Genomic DNA, 16790 nt, shown 5'->3' on the forward strand with positions numbered 1-16790 from the left:
GGGTTGCTGCAGAGCAGGAGTGCCGCGGTATTTTTATTACTCGCCGGATTATCGTCGGAAGAGAGAGAGAGAGAGAGAGAGAGGAGCAGGAGGAGGAGGAGGAGGAGAAGGAGGCTACACGGCCTTTCATCGCTTCCACTAGAGGGACGCTTTGTTGCTGCTGTTGTTGTTATTTGTTTGTTTTATTACCCCTTAAAGGGGTGCGCCACCCTCCTTCCCCTTCTCTCTCTCTCACCGATCCCAATCGAAATTGTTAGCTACCATCCCGTGTCCCGCGTCGTGCCGTGATTGCTACAATTGAACAGGAACCCCAGCAAAGGGTGTAGAGGGTTTTTTTCGCACCCCCAACCCCCTTCCCGAGGGTAATGGTTGCTTATATAGTTGGGCATTAAAGTCGATTAACCGCTACCGAATGGGCGGCTCAGCTGGATGCGCGCCATAAAACCAGACCAGGACGGACCAGGACCGGGGGCAGAGGAAGCGGAAGCAGGATCGATCGGGTCCGTGCCTCGGCTCCGGACAGGGTTGACAGGGTTTGAGGATGACACACGCGCCGCGGGAGTGCCGCTGCAATTAATAGGCGCCGTTTTGGTTTTCCCCCTTGTCTGGTGCTTCCCCCCCTCCTTGCTATAGTGGTAGTGCAGCTGTAGTGGAAGTATAGAAGCAGTAGCATATCCCACTACTCCCAGCGCAGGCACTACACGGATCCTCCCTTGCTGCTGCTTGCTTTACGACCTTCTCATTTGCCATCTGGGCGCTTAACGATACCTAACCGTGGTTCATAGCCCCACGGGCTGCTCCACATCAGGTAATATGGATGGCAACTGATAGAGTGTGCGTGTGTGTGTGTGTGTGTGTGTGCGGTGATCCACAAGATTGTTGTGCGTAGCAACAGCGACTGTCGCACTCTCCGGGAGGCTACTTACGGCTCCATCAGATCAAGCGTTTCTGTTTATGGGTTCTGTTCTGTGTGTGTGCGACCTACTGCTACTAATTGACACACCGATTCTCTCTCTCTCTCTCTGTCCGTCTCATTCTCCACTCTAGAGCCTTCGTGCGGATCCTCTGTGTGTGCTGCCCGCGAAAGATAAGACGCAAGTATCAACCAACGATGCGCTCGAAAGCCTCTCAGGTAAGTAATGGTAGTAGTTTTGATAGTAATAGTAGTAGTAGTAGTCGTAGTAACAGCAGTCTGTGCCGGTCTGTCTCCGGTGTGTGTCCACCCCCACTCCCCCGGTGTTTGGTAGCTATTGTTGTTGTTGTTGTTGTTGTTACTGTGATTGTTTTTGGCCGAACTCGAACTTTGCTCGCCGTGATTGCAGATTGTCTCGTCAGCGCTATCCTGCATCCAGTGGGTGTGTCTGTCTGTGTGTGTGTGTGTGCTGTGTGTCTTGTGGTTGCCCCTTGTCTCTTGGCGCTCGATCTCGCCTATCTCTCTTTCTCTCTTTCTCTCTCTTTCTCCCTCTCTCTATCAATTTCTCTGTTGGTTTATGTGTATCTGCGTTGTTCTGAATGTTTTGATTCATTCCCACTGTTCCGATGTCGATCGATCTCCTTCCTTTCGGCCGCTCTGTAGCCATGGATCCCCGTTGCCCCGTTGACGTCGGCGCGTGTGTGTGTGTGTGTGTTAGTGAGTTTGACAGTTGAATAGAAGAACTGGCGTAAGGTAGAGATCGAGATGGATCGCGCTACTGCGGCGGGCCGTAAACTTTCTTCCGCACCTCTCTTTGTCTCTCTCTCTATGTACCTCTCGTAATTAGTCGTTAATGAATGTTTTGTTTACGCTCCTGTTGTTGTTATTGTTGGTGGTTCTTTTCCTGTCAACCTCTAATGTACTCATACACACGCTCAGCAAACATACGGCCTGGTGCGATTCCAATGCGAAAAGTGATTGTGTCCCTGTCATGGCGGTCCGAAAACCTTGCCTACAGATCCTACATCCCCCGTCGTCTGTTCCTGGAAGGGTTCTCTTTTTCTCTCTCCCCGTCTCTTCGAGCCTATGCTGCCACCGACAGCTTCCGTTCTTTATACTTCATCGCTGGGGAGAGGAGAGATGTGAATGGCGAGAGGGTTTGTTGGCCACAAAGGAGGTGGCGAGGCGTTCGACGTTAGCTCAAGCGAAGCTTCTGATGGCTTCTTCCCCATCCCCTCCCCCTTCCCCTTTGGTTGGCATCACAATAGCAGCACAATAGCCTCTCATCCAGCGCGCTCTTCAGCGTTCGAGGCATTATGAGAAATAGAGAGAGAGAGAAAGAGAGAGAGAGAGAGAGAGAGAGAGAGAAAGGGAGAAGGGAGAGTGAAAGGAAGAGAGAGCGAGAGGAAGAGGGAGATAAAAAAACAACAACAACAACAAACAACAACTGAAGGATGCCCGGGAGTTTCACATACCCTCCAACCGGCACCGGCGATGCGTCGTCCTTGCACCGATGCCACACTTTTGGGGCGCTCTGCCTAGCTGACTGGTTGGCTGGTTGGCTGGTTTACGTACAACGAGACCTCCCCTACCCCCACATCCCCAAGGGTAGGAACTGTTGCGCCCACGAGAAAGAGAGAGGTAAAGAGAGAGAGAGAGCGAAAGAGAGAGAGAGAGAGAAACAGAGAGAGAGAAAGAGAGAGAGACAGAGAGAGAGAGAGAGAAAGGGAAACAAAACACCGCGGACCAATCAACAGTGAGCTTCTCGGTCGCCGGGGCGGTTTTTGATTGTTGGTCGACAATATGGTCGGTTTTTGAAAAGAGGAATACTGATGATGCTGATGATGATGCTGATGATGATGATGATTTCGGTGCTGCTGACGATGAGGGTGCGAGCCGTCAAGCCGGTCCCACAACGCAACACACAATGGCAATGGCAGCCACAAAGGCAAAGGTGAGAAAACTCGGTGCCGGCTCTACCAAAAAAGGCTACCACCACCTACCATCGCAACCCAACCCACCAGGAAGGCCCGGGGGGGTGCATCCAGCGGCGGGGACGGGAGGTGAGCCGTCAAAAGAAATGAATAAAAAAAAAAGAGGAAAAACGGGGAAAAAACTGCGAGAACGGTGAGAAAACCCGAACCGGTGGGGGGTGAAGCGGGGGGTGAGGTGAGAGGGTGGAAAGTGGGAGGCAAAGAAGGGACAGAAAGAGTCCCGTTGCGAGCGAAGTTCGCGCCTTAGCCATGATTGATGATGGCACTCATTTGTTATCACAATGACCTTTCATCCATTCTGCCTGTGTCGATTTGAACAGGGTGAACAGGGGCTGACGGGGGGAAGGACGAGGGGTGACGAGGGGGAGGAAGATGAGATCTCCTTGCCAGGTCAGGTTGGCGCGGCGCCGTCGCCCTATATCCTCGGGGCACTCCTCCTCGGGGAAGAACGGAACGGCCTCAACGGTATCCGTCCGTCCGTGTGTGTGTGTGTGTGAATATGCTCCCTTGTGCATATAAATATATGCCCCCATCAAATCGTATCGTTTGGCCGCGAGTGCCGCTCTGGAAGGAGTGCAACGCAAGTCCCCCTACCCCTCGCACGCTCCTGTCATCCCCCCCCGCCCCCCAAAACGGGGTTAAAAGAACCCCTTCCGGTGCCCCCGTTAGCATCACGTGCAGGAAGGACGCACAGGGCCGTGCTGGTTGAGCAGCCAAGCGCCAACACACACACACACACACTAGCACGCCCAAACAAAGGGAAATAGGGGTATATCCGGAGTGTGCGGGCATCGAGGCCTTCCCGTCCTGCTTAGGGTTTGGAACGAGTCCCAACGAGCGCCCAACAGCCCAACAGGTGGGCCGACGTAACGACGGCGAAAAAGAAACCATACCATCCCGTACGCCCTCCCTCCCTCACCTATACACACACACACGCGCGAGATGCAGGAAGCTGATGCTCTGGAGGCCGGAGGCGAGATAAGAGAGATCCCATAAAAGTACCTTCTTATCCCCCTTGTTCGGGGGGCGGGGGAGAATGGGCGGTCCAGGGGCACCAGCCGCTAGTGCACCCTACCCCCTCCCTTGCGGGGGTGGCACATCCGGTGGCTAGCGTTCCGGTGCAGTGTGTGTGTGTGTGTGCAATCGAACTGCAATTAGTTGGGTAACTGGTGGCCGGGCTGTGGTTGTGCCCCCTTCCCACCATCCCCATCATCCTGTGCTGCGGCGAAGGGTGAGAGTGAAGTGGTGGTCCGATTGCTGCGGCCATCGCATCGCATCGCAGTTGCATCGACACTCCGCTCGGGAAACACAGGAAATGAATAAATAGGGGAAAAGCAATTAAAAGCCATCCGTCCTGAACCGTGAGGAGGGAGGGAGGGAGGGGGTTGGTGCACCTTTTCTGTGCAACTCGCTCTCTCTCTCTCTCTCTTTCTATCGCTGTCGCAGCGGCTACTACTGCGAGGCGGAGCTGCGATGGCGAGGATGAAATCTAGAATGACCCAGGTTGCAGGAAATGGCTTTTAGATTCCCGTTTTCCGCTCTGCGTCGCAATCCCTCGCTTTCCCTTCCCCCACCCCACCCATACCACTTCCGCCAGCTGGAATAACAGCCCTTGCGTGGCTTGGGCCCAGGTGTGAGCTTACTCGTCGTCCTCGTCCTCGTGACAGTCCAGCACAGTGATAGTGCGCTCTGTGTGAGTGTGTGTGTGTGTGTAAGGGAGGGAGATAAAAAGAAAATGGAGCAAGATGGGACGCGGGGCGGCACGCCACGCCACGCCACGCGAGCTCAATCAGCGATCAGCCTCAGCTGTGCCTGCAACGGTCGCCGGCTTGTGTCCGGTTTGCTGGATCCGCACTGCGCTGTTCGTGGTGGTGGTGGTGCTGGTGGTGGTGTGCTACTGCTGGTGGTGGTTGTCGGTGTAATTGCTTTCCACACTCGCTTTCTCGGCGCCTCGGCGGCTTGTTGTTTTCACAAAGCTCAAACTAATCACACTCCAGCGTCACACAAACGGGAGGGTCGTCTGGTCTGGCTTCCACTTACGCGTTCTCCCGCCACCGCCACCCCCGTACATTGACTTATATCAAACGGTGGTGCGCGACAGGACAGTGAGGTGCGTTGGTCTCCGTCACACATCTGTTTACCACATCTAACGCACTTCATCAGACACTGGCTGATGGCCAGTCACCACGGCTTCGTTTTGCGTGGGGGAGGGGGATGCAGAAGCGCTAGGAGGCTATTCGTCCTCTTCGGCACCGGCCCCTGGATCGGTTAGTCGATATCATCCTTGGGTTAATATCGCATCCGGCACGCAAAAGTGGATGCGCTTCGTGCTGCTGCATCTGTTGCTGAATGGGGGAGGGGAAGGGGGGGGGGGGTGCAATCAGAGAACCGGGTTGGCTTCCGGTGCGTTCCACCACCACGAGCCACGAAGCAGCCAGTAAGTGAGTGAGCAAAAGAGTGAGAGGAAGAGAGAGAGAGAGAGAGAGAGAGAGAGAGAGAGAGAGGGTAGGGGGTTGGGGGTGGCACGTCAGGGTGTAAAACAACATAAATAATGATGCACAAAAGGGTTGCGTGAATACCCCCGCCTTCGCGCATTCCTTCAACCACCTTCCCCTCACCCGCATTCGCACCCCCTTGTTTTCTCCCTTGCGGTCATTTCAGGGGGGGGGGGGGGGGGAACGGAGATCGAGGAGCAGAGGAAGTGCCAGTGCCAGTACTGTTGCCGGTTGGAAATGGGAAAAGTTTTTCCACCGTTCCGCCTCCTCCTCCCCTTTCACACTATGGGGATCGGCGACAACTCATTCCTTAACCAACCCCGCCCCCTTTCAATCAAACCCGCCCGAAGCCGCCACCGGCGCCGCTGGGCACCGTGGGGGTTCCGTGGTTGCTTGGGAGGGGTGGGGGAGAGTGGGTGTAAGCGGTGGTGGCAGCGCACAGTCCCGCGCGCGGAGGGGGGGATTGCGAAAGTAGCGAAAACCACGATCAATCACAACAGTGATGAGCGGGCTCGCGCGCGGTACGTGCCACACCGGTTCATTGAGTTGCGCAGGGGGAGGAGGAAAGGGGGAAGGGGGTGAGGATTTCACAGGATACAAGGATGCCGGAGGAAGAGAGAAAGATAGAAGCAGGAGAGAAAGTTGAATGGAGTTTGGAAGAGGGGGGATGGGTATAGTTCGGGGGAGGGGGAGTTAGAACAAAACTTTCACGCACTCACACACACACACACAGACACCGGTGGGGCATATAAATCATTTGTCTACTATGAGTGCGTGTGCGTGTGCGTGTCTGTATTCGCGAATCACTCGAGGTAACGGGTGGTGGTGGCTTGGTTTTAGCAGCCACCAATAGCCAGATAATGGTAGAAAGAGATACTGTGTGTGTGTGTGTGTGAGAGAGAGCAAAAAGAAGGATAAGAGGGAGGAGGGGGTGGTTAAGGGTACCGCGGTATGCACGCTAACACGAGGTACGAGTGCCAAGGAGTTTAAGTTTAGAACCAATCTTAGCCTAACCCTCAAACCCTCCCCCCCTCCCCTTCTGGAGATCACACCACCGCCTTGTACTGCTCGACGCTACTACTACGCAGCAGCAACTTCAAAATAAACGGGGCGGCCTTAAAAATTACCTTGCCCATTAGCCTGTCTGTGTATGTGTGTGTTTTTGTGTGTGTGAGGGGTTTGTTGCGACAGTTGAGTTGCGGGCAAGTAAGTGGACAGGTGCAAAGCCCTGGCTGGCTGGCTGCCTAATGTCTAGGGAGCCAGCCAGTATTGCTATAAATACATCCTGTCTGTAGCCTGTCCACCATTATTACACGTGGAGGAGGAAAAGGGGAGGAGGAGCAGGAGGGTAGTTTGTTGACGATGGTGGTGGTGGTGGTGGTGGTGATGGTAAAGGGGTGGAAAGATCCTCTTCTACGAAACCCGGTACAGCTTTGCTGACGAATTGATGCTCCTTCTGTCTGTCTGTGTGTGTGTGTGTGTCTCTCTCTCCCTCCCTCTGTCTGTATCTCCCTCGTTCAGCTCATCCTTCAACCCTTCCCAGTGCCAGTCCCAGTCCTACCTGATAACCAATCCTTCCGATTTCGCACCGCCTCGCAACACCGCCGAGCATCATTCCTCCTGATCTCCTGATGTGTGGATGTGTGTTTGTGTGTGTGTGTGTGTGTGCAAGGTGCACACAGGGGTGCACACAGGGGTGGCCACAGGGGATGCACAGCAGGGCGGAACGAGTGAGAGATTTGTCGAGTGAGATTATTTTTCCCATCCCATCCCTTTGCCTACCACGTTCATCGCCCCAGCGCATCAGCATCGTACCGTACTACCGCTCACCGCCACCCACTCCCCCTCTCCCCCTCCTCTCCCTTCCTACCACCAAAAACCCATCCTTAAGGTGAGGTGTATCCGGCGAGCGATATCCTGATGCTGCTGCTGCTCGGCTAGACTTGCATGCTGCATGCTTGTCTCTTATGCAGATTTTTATGCTCAACAAACGACGTGCCTCTCGCTGGTACGCTCTCCCCCCCCCCCCCCCCCCCCCGTCATCCCTCACTCCTGGGCACATCCTGGGGCTGGGTGGACGGGATGGTTCTTTTCATCTCGCTTTCATTGCGATCCCCGCGTGCGATTGCCGGGACCGGCCGGGACTGCTTTGAACGGAGCAGAACGCGGCCCACCGTTGGGCCTTAGAACACTGATAAGGGTGCAGCAGCCCCACCCTCTCCACCTACCCTCTCCTCCCTGCCAGCCATCGCCATTTATTTATGCTCCGATGAATAATCTATCCTCGAAGCCTCGTACCAAGGCCCGAGGGCCGAGAACTGACCGTCGAGTGGTAGAGAGAGAGAGAGAGAGAAAGGAGGGAGCGAGAGAGAAAAAAGGGAGGGAGGTACAGGCGGTCGGGGAAGGGGAACGAGAATTGCCGTGAGGGTTGTGGTGTGAGTGCGGCTGAAGAAATGGGTGAGAAATTACATTCCATAGCGTACCAGCTGCTACTGCTGCCTTGCCTTGTCTGCCACTCACACACACACACACACACACACACACACACACACACACACACACACAACCAGGAGCGCTCCATCACGGTCACGAGCTCGTCCGAGTGGAGCCGAATGAAGGACATTCAGAACTATAAACGGGATCGGATCGGTAAAAGGGAGGGATGCCAGGGGATGCCAGGGGATGCTAGTGGATGGTGGAGGTAAAAAACCAGCGGAATTATGTTGTTAACCGGACACCCAAGGTGCAACAACCACTACCCTTCCCCTCTCCCCCTTCCTCTTCCTCTTCAGCACCCCTTCCCTTGTTCATACTCCAGCAACCGGCGGCATTCCGCCGGTACGGCTCGAGGGCCCCCTGTGTTTAGTCGCCATTCCGGCCGCATACATACACACACACACACACAGACTGATGCTGCCGATGCAGCCATTGTTGCAGCGAGCATAATCCTTCGCGAGAAAACGTGAAACCCACGAGGCCATCAAGGCCACTGCCACTGCCGCTGGTGCCGCACGGTCTGCACTACACCACTGCAGTGTGTGTGTGTGGCTATGTGTGTGTGTGTGCCTGCCACTGGGGATCCGGAGAGAATTTAATATTATGCTAATGCACATCCATAGCCGGCCACACGGTTGGCGACGGTTGGCACTCCATGACACACATTCGAGACAACATTCTTGCCCGACACTGTGGGAAGTGAAGAATGGGAGTGGTAGTGGTTAGAGGTTAGAGGATGTGGTTGAGCAGCATGGAGGGACGGGGGTTGATTCACTCAACCGTTCACTGGAAATCGCTTTCTCTCGTGTTATGTTCCCTCTATTTTCCGCTCGCTGGCTTTTGGTCTGGGGGGGTCGCGCGTCGCGTCATCACTATGTGTGGCACTGTGTGTGTGTGTGTGTGTATGTGTGTACTGCCTCGCTATTCTCGCCCCAGCCTCCGGGGCGGCAAGGCAAAGGTCGGCTCCCGGAAAACAAATGCAAAAACGCGCTAGGTTGGTATAAAAAAGGAGGACGAGGGGGGAGGGGCGTGAGGGGACCACAACAATCTATTTATTAAATCTAGCACGCGTGATACGTGAGACCCTAAGGCACGGAGGGAGGGATGGATGGATGGATGGAGTTGAAAGGAGGAATGAATGCCTGCCAAGAAACAGTGCCAGAGACCCCAAAAAAAAAGCGGCGCTCTCTAGTCGCGCGCATCGCCATTCTGGGCACGAGCCACCGGGACCGTTTTTTTGCGAAGCACACAGCCGGTCCAGACTTCCTATCCCCGCTTTCGCCCAGCGCATCGGCGTTAAAGGAACGTGGCCACGATAGCAAGCTTTCACTTGATAACCAACAACATTGGCATTTTCGGTGTCATTATGAGCCTTGACTTGTGAGCGAAACTGATGAGTATGTTTCATAAGTTATTGCATTTTTTTTATAACAAGTACTACACAACGTTTTTCAAAAACTTAACATGAAGCTAAATCAATCAAATATTTATGTCATTTATAATGATGAATTATAATCTTCATAATTCGCGCACGCATTTTCCCAAAGCAAGCTAAAAGTTATAAATAATAAATGGTACAAGGAAAAATTTGTAGTTATTGCTAGAAACCGGAAAAAATGGTCATTTCCATTTAGCAGCACCAAGTATATGAAAAAGAACGCAACTATATATCAAACAACCGAATCCAATTTGCCTTATGGTTGACTCATCTTTGTTTCATCCTAAACTGTTTGGACAGTCCGTAGCTTTGGAAGTTGCTATCGTGACGATGCACCTTAAGAACCCCCAGGCCTTGGAAAACAATGCCCCCTACCCTGCCTCGCCAGTCGTGTGCACTCGCCATCATCGTCATCACCATCTCTCGCTCTCTTTTGCACTCTATTTCTCTTTTGGTCCACGGATTGTGTGGTAAAATCGACTTCCTGGCGTCCTGGCGCCTTACGTGTGCTTTCCTGGCTCCTATGGGGCCCCGGTAGGTCTATAGGTACCTCACACCCCCTCGCCATCAAAACACGAACCTTGCTCGAGGTCATTCCAAAAAGAACAACGTAGCAGCGGTGCGACAACACGCACGATCTTGGCGGCTGCTGCGCTGGATGGCCCACTGTATGTGTGTGTGTCGTTCGTTTGTAGTAGCAGCAGGTGACGTATCAGGCATATGTCCGATATGTCAAGTCTGTTATTGGTCCTGTTTGCTGCTGCGATCCTTTTGAAGCTACAGGTTGCAAACAAACCAACGGTCACCGGTTAAAAGAGAGATAGAGATCGAGAGAGAAAGAGAGAGAGAGAGAGAGAGAACGAGAGAGAGAACGAGAGAGAAAGAGAGAAGGCGAGGGCGAAGGCCGAGAATGCAGTTTCGAAGCTATTTTGACCTGATGTCTCGCTGTTGCGTGTATGGCATAGTGCCAATTTATGCTCCCGTTCCTCCTTACACACACACACACAGGCACACACGTACACACAGACACAAAGTAGTGACAGGTACAGAGAGGAGAAAGGAGCAGAAACGGCGGACGAAGATGGTGCGCGTCAAATTCCAGCAACTCCCGCAGCAAATTGCGATTGTCACGTGTCACGTCGTGGGATGGAAGGGAATGGATGTGAGAGGAGGGGTTGAGAATGCTGGGTCTGGAACGTTGGTACCGATTAACGGGTTTAAACGGGAGGGAGGTTGAATTACGCATCGATTTGCGTTCCGTTTCCATTCCCGATCTCCCGTGAAGGAGAGGGAAAGGGCAGGGGGAGGGGGAGGTGGTCGATAGGTCTCATCCAGGATTCAAATTAGATTCCAAATCCACCACCGTCAGTAAGATGTGGATGTGTGTGTGTGTTTAGCGCAGCGCATTATTGCGTTAGTTGGACCGGGAAGGGTCGGCTGTAGGGGGAGGGGTGGCGCTTCGCGGCACTCGTGCGAATTGGGCGCGTTAGGGCGGAAGATCGGCGTCGGCAACCAAATTGAATGAAGCGCCATCAGCTTCTCACCGCTGTGCGAGAGGAAGAGGGTGAGTGACTAAGTGAGTGAAAGAGAGAGAGAGAGAGAGAGAGAGAGAGAGAACGAAAGAGAGAGAGAGAGAGAGAGAAAGACCAATGAAGGGATACAAGGGTGGTGGTGGTGGCAGTACCCAGTTTGCATTTTACGTGATTTCCGGTGATTTGCCACCCGTTTGATCACGTTCTCTCTCTCTCTCTCTCTCTCTCTCTCTCTCTCTCTCTCTCTTTCTCTCTCTCTCTCTCTTTCTCTCGCTCTCTCGCTCTCTCTCTTACGTACTTTTGCTAGCTTTTGCGTTGACTTCGATCGGTCGGTGCATCATTGCCCCAAACACACACACATAAAAACATACACACACACACACACACACCCCTTGCTCCTGTTTTTGCTCGTCCGTTTGCACCGGCATCGGGAGCGAACCTGCCGCGCGAACCGATGCGCGTAAGGGATGGGGTTGAAGTGGTTAGGGGAGGGGAGGGGATGCGCTGACTGGAAAACAACCGGCGAATGGCGACCCCGAAAGGCACCGAAAAAGGGTAGACTGCCCTTTGGGGGGTAGGTTTTGGGGGTGGTGGGAGGTATTAAATTAAATTCAATTACGCTGCGATTGGCGCCCCCTCCCCCAAAATCCGCTCAGCGCAACTGGTGGTTGCTTCTCCCTTTCCAACAACAAAAAACAAAACACACCAACAACACAACATTTGGCATGTGTGTGTGTGTGAGCACGTGTTTGTGTGAGTGGTTGGTTGTTTTGAAATGAAAATTCAATGAATGTTCCTCGTTCCTGTTTAGAAATTGAAAAAGACCCTCTCCCCCCAGCACCTGCATCACCTCCTGCTATTGATCCTTCTCAGATGTGCAGTACTACTACTAGGGACTAGGCAGCAACGAGGTTTTCGGGCAGACGATGTAGAACCATTCGAGATCCGACCTGTCCGACTTTCAACCCCCGCCCCGCCCTCAAAAACCATTGTGTGTTGATGCTTGAATTTGATGACTCCATTTTTTCGGGTGTCAGCACGCGTACCAGTGCGTGTATGTGTGTCTTTCTTGTACTCTGATCCGGTTGTTCCAATCCATTCATCGAACCTTCGTTCTTCCTTCTCTATCTCTTTCTCTGTCTCTCTATGTCTCTCTCTCTCTCTCTCTCTCTCTCTCTCTCTCTCTCTCTCTCTCTCTCTTTCGTATTTATGTGTATTTGCTCGTGTGTCAAGTGTGTGGGTATGTCTATATGTGTGGCGTAGCGTATGTTCTCCCCCCCCCCCCCCCCCCCTCAGGCCACGCACGTACGCATGGGCGCCCATCTCCTCCACCCTCGCCCAGCGTGTTGTTACGTCAAGTATCACCTAGACCCCCTCTCTCCCCCCCCCCCCCCCCTAACCCTCTCGTGCTCGCGCTCACCGACTCGTTTTGCCCTTTTTTGACGTTTCAGAGATTCGCCTCGAGACGGTGCTACTCGACCTGCTCGCTGCACGGTATCCAGCAGGTGCGCCAGAACTCCTGCGAGCAGACCTACATTTAGTTCGCCGACACGCGTTCGCATTGCACCGCATTCGTCGTTGCCTTTCACCTAAGCCACCCCTCTCAACGCTCCACCTATCTGTGCTCATATCTGTTGCCCGCCTTTTTACTCCTCCCAAAATCGGTCCAAAAAACGGCAAAAAAACCTCGTCCCGAATCGGCAATCAGCAATCGCAACCGCTCTTTCCTTTGGCCTCTGGTGCTGCGTTTCGTTTCGTTCCGTTCCCACATTGCACCCTCTCCCCCCCCCGCTACCCACCCCCTGGGGCGTGCATTCCCCATGCGTCGCGCAAAACGAGGCAGAAACAGTGATCTACAGAGCAGCAACAATGCAACAAGCAAGTAGCCAGCAGCAGCAGTAGCAGCAGTAGCAGCAGCAGCAGCAGCAGCAAACGGTAAAAATAACAGCGAAAACAATGCCAAAACATGTCAACGCCCCCCGCGATGAAGTTTGAGGGCGATGAACAGCACGACGCGGCTTATGGTAGTTGTGTTAGGGGCAAAAGCATTGTGCAGCAACAACGGCACCAGCGAAGTCAAGCTCAAATCAGGTGGCAAATCATTTAAGAAACGCACACACACTCACACACAAACGCATGTATTGCTTCGGTTCGGTTCTTCTCGTGTTCTCCGGGCTCGCTCCTGTTCTCTGTTTGTTTGCGTGTGTGTGTGATTGGCGTGGTGTGGTGTGCGCTGATCGCGTGGTGCACTGGTGCATAGAAAGGATGGACAGGGTGGTGGTGGTGGTGGTGTAATGCGCTTGTAAGCCCCTCTGCGAAGGTACGTAGCACATTCACTTTCATTAACGTTTGGCCCCCCGCGTCTTCTGCGTAGTAGCAACGGTATAAATCAGGACTTGGATCGTCCGCCCCCTGTCACGCGAGGGGGGTGAGCGACCAGGCGCCTCCATCGGCCGCCCCATCCGGAACTGTGACTGCGAGCACGGCATTTCGCGAGAGAAAAAAGGAGAGTGTGAGGGGGTAAGCGAAGGTTTGCTTCCCCTAGAGTCCCTCTCGCCGTTCCTTTTTCCCGTTTTTTAGCTGAGTTGACCAGGCGCCTCCACCGGACCGGGGGTGTCCGGATGTCCGGTGTCAGCTAGCTAGCACTCTCTCTCTCTCTCGCGCGCGCCGGCTCACTAGATTCGTATGCGATGCAACGCATCTCATTACTGTCCGCAATACTCTCCTCTCCCTTCTCTCTTTACGGTATCCCTCCCTTATCCCTCATTACATGGTCATCACGATACAAACAACCCCTTATTGAATGGCGGCGCTGTAATTGATATAACGTTGTACCGAAACCTTGCGTGTGTGCGTGTGTGTGTGTGTGTGGGTACTGATGGTGGTCGTTAGACCATGGGTTCCACGTAGTCTAGTGGCCGATGATTGCATCGATGGATCAAAAGGTCCGAATCCGACTACCAACCCCACACGAAGGGTAAAGGCAGGCAAGGAGGTTGATCGGGGAGACCCCCGCTCGGTTCGGTACCAGTTCGTTTACGTTCGGTCCCTCCTGTAAGGCCGCGCGTAGCGTATCATACTCCCTTAAGGGATGGAAGCAAGGGATGGAAACAAGGGAGATGCAGACCGGACTGACGCAGACGCATTCCCGGGGGTCCGATAATCCAGGAAGGATTCCGATCCGAGTGGACACTCTGTCTCCCTTAACCAGTCCGGATCAGAAGCTCCAGCTCAAGCTCACTGGTTGCAGGGGTGAGTTAGGACGAAGAGCAATAAGGGAAAGACGAAGGCTCCGTTTTTTTTGTTTTGTTTTGATACCATTGGATACATGGTTACTGCTAAGCAGCAGCAGCATTGCGTTTGGTTTTGGACCAGCGAAGATGGGACTGGTCGCATGGCCGCTGGTCACTCTACTGGTCTGGTAGCAGCAGTACTTTGATTACCAACCCCTTGCTTCTGTTTTTCCTCCTGTCATCCTGAGAGGCTTATCTTTACGAAGCCCCCCTCCCTTGACGATGGTACCAGCGACAACAGCAGCAGCAGCGACGCTCTAGTCTCTGTTTGCTCTGGACTGAAAGATACATAAGCCATCCCCCACCCACCCCCCACAAAAATTGCACCCTCCTATTTTCTGTCGATGATACTGACGTTCCTTCCAGATGGCTCATTGTGATCTGGTGGTCTGCGTTTTAATGGTTCGCTGTTCGCTGGATACCCCTTCACCCCTGTAAACGTGGGGGGGAGGGGGGAAGGGGAAGGCAGCACGGGGCTGGTTGTCACATTCGTTCGCCATTCGCCAGCGAGTAACCCAATCCTTTGTGAGCGTGTGTGTGTGTGTGTGAGAGAGAGAGTGATGTAAGGAGTCAAGTGGGTTGTATTGTCTAATTTATATTACTTTCTCCCCGAGCTACACGGCCTACATAGACAACCACACACATACACCCGCGCACAAAAGCTTGAGAGTTCTTTTGTAAAGGTAAACGGCTTTCCTACAAGAAGGCAGAAAAAAGAAAGAGAGAGAGAGTGAGAGAAAGAGAGAGAAAGAGAAAGAGAGAAAGAAATAAAGGAAGGAAGTAACCAAAACAAGAAGAAGAGGGGGAGGGGGTTGGGGTGGAAAAATCAAACAAATCAACGCTACCGAGCAGGCACAGGAAGAAAAATCTTTCGAAAGGTTTCCCGATGTGTGTGTGTGTGTAGCCAGCTTTTCCCATTCTTCAATCTACTTCTCACGCCCGAACGATGTTGGGATCCAATGTCCCTGCCCCAATGAACCAATGCGAGATAGGTAGCTAAAAGAAACACAATGATAGAGAGAGAGAGAGAGAAAGAGAAAGAGAGAGAGAGAGAGCCAGGTAGCTGGGCTGAATAGGGTGTGAAGAGTGTGCGATGGTTGACGCATCGCGGCCCCAGAATTTATGTATTCCGAGTGCCATTTGACTAGTCATCATGCTGACTGACTGAACACGAAGGAGCGCACACACACGCACACACACATAAACACAGCGAATGCAAACGTCGTGCGTGCGTGTGTACGGTACCGATATGCCGAAGGTTAGAGGCGGCAACGCACATCAGCAACGCACTTTTCCCAGCACTCTCAGTACTGTTTTCCCAGCACCCTTGGCCTTGAGGGATGAAGAACAGCGGGGAGAGTATGAAGAGGGAGGGAGGGAGGAAAGGGGGGGAGCACGGGAGTACCTATCATACAAATTGATTTTCATTTCACTCTGCTGCGTCGTCGTCATCGTCGGAGGCGGCTTTTCAGCTTTTCAGCAGCAGCAGCAGCAACATCGGACCATCTTCCGCCTTTTCCATTTACCGCCCCCCTCCCTTGTTGCACGCGCGTTCTCGAGAAGTTTTTGTGCCGTCATTTCGTTCCAGGACGACACAAGGCGCACGGCACGCCAAGGCCAGACCAGAACGCAGGCCAATTGGCCGCACTGGCAGAAGCCAGCAATGAGGAGGGTGCAATGAGAATAAAAATATGGGGAGGGGGTTGGGGAGTAGCAGCAGCAGCAGGTCGGTCTGTATACGTCGCCTGACAAACTGACAGGCTGACTAGCTGGCTTGCATACGACCTTCTGGTCTTTCTTGGCAGGCAGGCAGGCACAACCACATCCCCAACCCCCCCACTCCCCACCACCCTTCTTGACAAAGCGAACCAAGCGATGAAAGCGATCCCGCTACCAACGCGCGCGCCTCGCCCGGGGCCGCCAGGGATCACCATCCTCGTTCGAAGTTCTGTGCTTTCCCTACCGCCTAATCGCTCACCAGGGGAGGGGGTGGGTTTGGTCACATCCTCGTGGCGTGGCGTGCGAAAGTTGTTGTTGTTGTTGTTGTTGTTGTTGTTGCTGTTTGCCATTATCTTCGTTTTCGTCCGTTCCGTTCGGTCTTTTGCCGCCGTCCCTTATTATTTACATCGTGCCGCGGTGCGGGAGGGGTGAAGACGGCATGGTTTCGGCCTAATGGTCCGTCGGCCCGGCGACCGTCCGTTAGACCGACAATGACGGCGACGACGGCGCTCTTTGGCGGCGGCTGATGTCGTCGTCGTCGTCGTCGTCGTCGTCGCCAACAAATCTCCACTTTCACTTCACGTCCTTCTAAATTGAAAGAAAGTGCCAGCGCCCCCGGGGAGTGCCCCCGGGGAGGGGGTGATGGGTGGTGGGGAAGAGACTACTTCTAACTACTGTGCGGCTCGATGCGCGCTGGCGCGCTCTTTGGCTTTGGTCAGTCGCGAGTCGCCGCCATCCGTTTTGGGGGGAGAGGGTGGCAGTGCAACCCCCGGGCGGCACGCTGAGGTTAGGAATCAACCACTTTTTTTTCGTTATATTTTTCTTCCCCTCTTTCTCTCTCTTTTTCTCACACGTTCGCATGCCAGCACTGTCGGTGCCAACGACCAAAAGACAGATCGAATGGACACCC

General features: G+C 53.7%; 1 protein-coding gene across 1 annotated transcript in view; it reads left to right on the forward strand.

Moving 5' to 3' along the window:
* The window catches only part of LOC125955060 (dopamine receptor 2-like), a 14947-nt gene extending 2519 nt beyond the window's left edge, over positions 1 to 12428 (forward strand). Inside the window, exons 3-4 of the mRNA XM_049685905.1 lie at positions 1048 to 1132; positions 12320 to 12428. Of these exons, the coding sequence (XP_049541862.1) occupies positions 1048 to 1132; positions 12320 to 12409 (175 nt within the window). The 3' untranslated portion in view covers positions 12410 to 12428. The remainder of the gene's footprint in view (positions 1 to 1047; positions 1133 to 12319) is intronic.
* The last annotated feature ends 4362 nt before the right edge of the window (positions 12429 to 16790 follow it).

This window comes from Anopheles darlingi, chromosome X (assembly GCF_943734745.1).
Source record: "Anopheles darlingi chromosome X, idAnoDarlMG_H_01, whole genome shotgun sequence".
NCBI classification, from domain to species: Eukaryota; Metazoa; Arthropoda; class Insecta; order Diptera; family Culicidae; genus Anopheles; species Anopheles darlingi.